The following is a 2,147-nucleotide window of genomic DNA, read 5'->3' as shown; positions in this document are numbered from 1 at the left end:
ATGTATGACTGGGGCGCGCCGGCTTCTGTCCCTTACCATGGAGACGGCGCAATCACACATGCGTTAAGCAGCCGACGGTCATCAGCTAAGCTGCTACCCACCGCGACCACTAGCAACCTGGCCCTGCTTGGTTGTTCCACATGCTCACTGCGCCATGTGTTGGCACATGGGTCGGAGATCTTGCTATTGGTTCCATCTAGGATGACACTTCACACATTTGCGGCTGAGCATTCAGCGTGGTTGATAAAAAAGGCAGGCTCATCCCACTGCGAAACTGCGACTGCTAATGATCAACAGATTCTATCAAGAAGATACTGGAATACTACTTTCTCTTTTTGGAAGTAGATTGACTGGCACCCCTGGAATCTGCCTGCCTACCTGATTAGGCTAGATCATTTCACTGTGTTCTCAGCCTTTGTTTGCACGTCAGTTTCCTCATAGCTTGTCTTCTGCGGTATTTCAAGATTTATTCGATCTTCAGCCGCTATGGAACCGCAGGCTAAAAAAAGAGAGGACCGCTCAACTACAACAAATGTAGATTTTGCCGAAGCGCCAAGAAGAAGGTTCGTCTTCCTGTGTACTCCGTCGTCAATTTGGGTGCTGACGAAAGGCCAGTGTGAACCAGTCGATCGAGTGTGGCCAAGCCAGAAATGTAGCAGGTGCATCGAGATGGATTTACCTTGCTCAGAGAACCAGAGAGCTGGCGGCAGACGTGGGAGACCAACCACTAGCCCTATGGTTGGAGTCTCTGGGTCTATATCAAATAAAGCTGACTTTGAGGAGTTTCTCAACTTGTAAGGACTCTGTCCCACTGCGTGCGGACCCGACTCACATTCTTTAGGTCCCTACGCGTTGAGTGGCTAAGGCAGCTTTCGCTATTCAGTTGCTTTACTGATTCTGTTCTTGGAAAAATGGTCGAATTCGACGATTCAGCAGAGCATGCAGAGTGTCTCGAATCACTGGAATATCGAATTCGCAAAGAGCGGCTGGAGATTGACCGCGATGTAGACAGACTTTCACGGCGATTAGCATCCACTGGCGACAATTTTGCAGCACTATCCACTTCGTCGCTTCTCCTTAGGCATGGAATCCTTTCCCAAAGGGATGTAACATACGTGGATCCCGATCGTATTTCTTCTCGTGTTGAGCAGTCACTAGGACTTGGTGATTTTGGAACAGCCTTAATGATGCAAGAAAGCATTCTTCTTTGCCCAGATTGTTCGATATGGATTGAAACATTTGATATCGTCGAGGAAGTGCAACGGTACTTTAAAATCCAAAACGATTTCATACATCGCCTGAGAAGTTCCTACAAGCCGGATGCTCCACTCATTCCTCCTGGACACTTCCTGTTGGCTTTAACAAAGAACTCTTGTTTTCTACAAACAGTTGTCGATCTTCAGTCGCCACAGGAGAAAGATCATTTAGGACGATCTCTGTTACATGTTGCTCTGGACTATAATTGCGTGGAGGAAGTCCCGTGGTTGCTTGATAGGAGCTATTCTATCAACGAGAGAGATCGTTTGGGTCGTTCAGCCCTACATCTTGCTTGTTTCAACGGATCCACAGATGTGGTGGAGACTCTGCTTAAGAATGGAGCGGATATTACTGCCACAAATGAAGGTTTGCATCCTCTGCACTTTGCAGCTGCAAATGGATGCATGTCTATTGTGGAGCTGCTTCTTACCAAATACGACATTGATCCAGACTCTGGAGATTACTGTAATCGGACTCCCCTCGAATATGCGGTCCAAAGTGGCTCTTGCGAAGTGGTCAACCTGTTACTCACAACATACAACGTTGATCCAAATCCCGTGAATCTCCTTGATAGAACACCACTATTATATGCGGCTAAAAATGGCAATATGGCATTAGTCAAATCATTGCTTGCAAGAAATGTTGATCCTGATTCTAAGGATGATTGTGATCGGACACCACTTTCATATGCATCAGAGTATGGGCATACAACTATAGTTGAGCTGTTGCTTAATACCAACCATGTTAATCCTAATTCAGGGGATTATCATGGTCAGACGCTACTTTTACATGCAGCAATAGATGGGCATACAGCTGTAGCCAAGCTGTCGCCTGATACCAACTGTATTAATCCAAACTGCAAGGATCATGTTGGTCGGACACCACTTTCA

General features: G+C 46.5%; 1 protein-coding gene across 1 annotated transcript; it reads left to right on the top strand.

Annotated features, from left to right (window-relative positions):
* T310_1329 (uncharacterized protein) lies at positions 1-2,147 on the top strand (the record flags this gene model as incomplete). The annotated part of the gene is made up of 4 exons (XM_013475782.1): positions 1-341; positions 539-563; positions 616-794; positions 842-2,147. Coding segments are annotated over 4 exons (1,851 nt in total), but the record flags the coding sequence as incomplete, so codon positions are not given.

This window comes from Rasamsonia emersonii (assembly GCF_000968595.1).
Source record: "Rasamsonia emersonii CBS 393.64 chromosome Unknown ctg1118621759985, whole genome shotgun sequence".
Lineage (NCBI taxonomy): Eukaryota > Fungi > Ascomycota > Eurotiomycetes > Eurotiales > Trichocomaceae > Rasamsonia > Rasamsonia emersonii.
The sequence above is the reverse complement of the archived record's forward strand: the minus strand, read 5'-3'. Positions and strand labels throughout refer to the sequence as shown.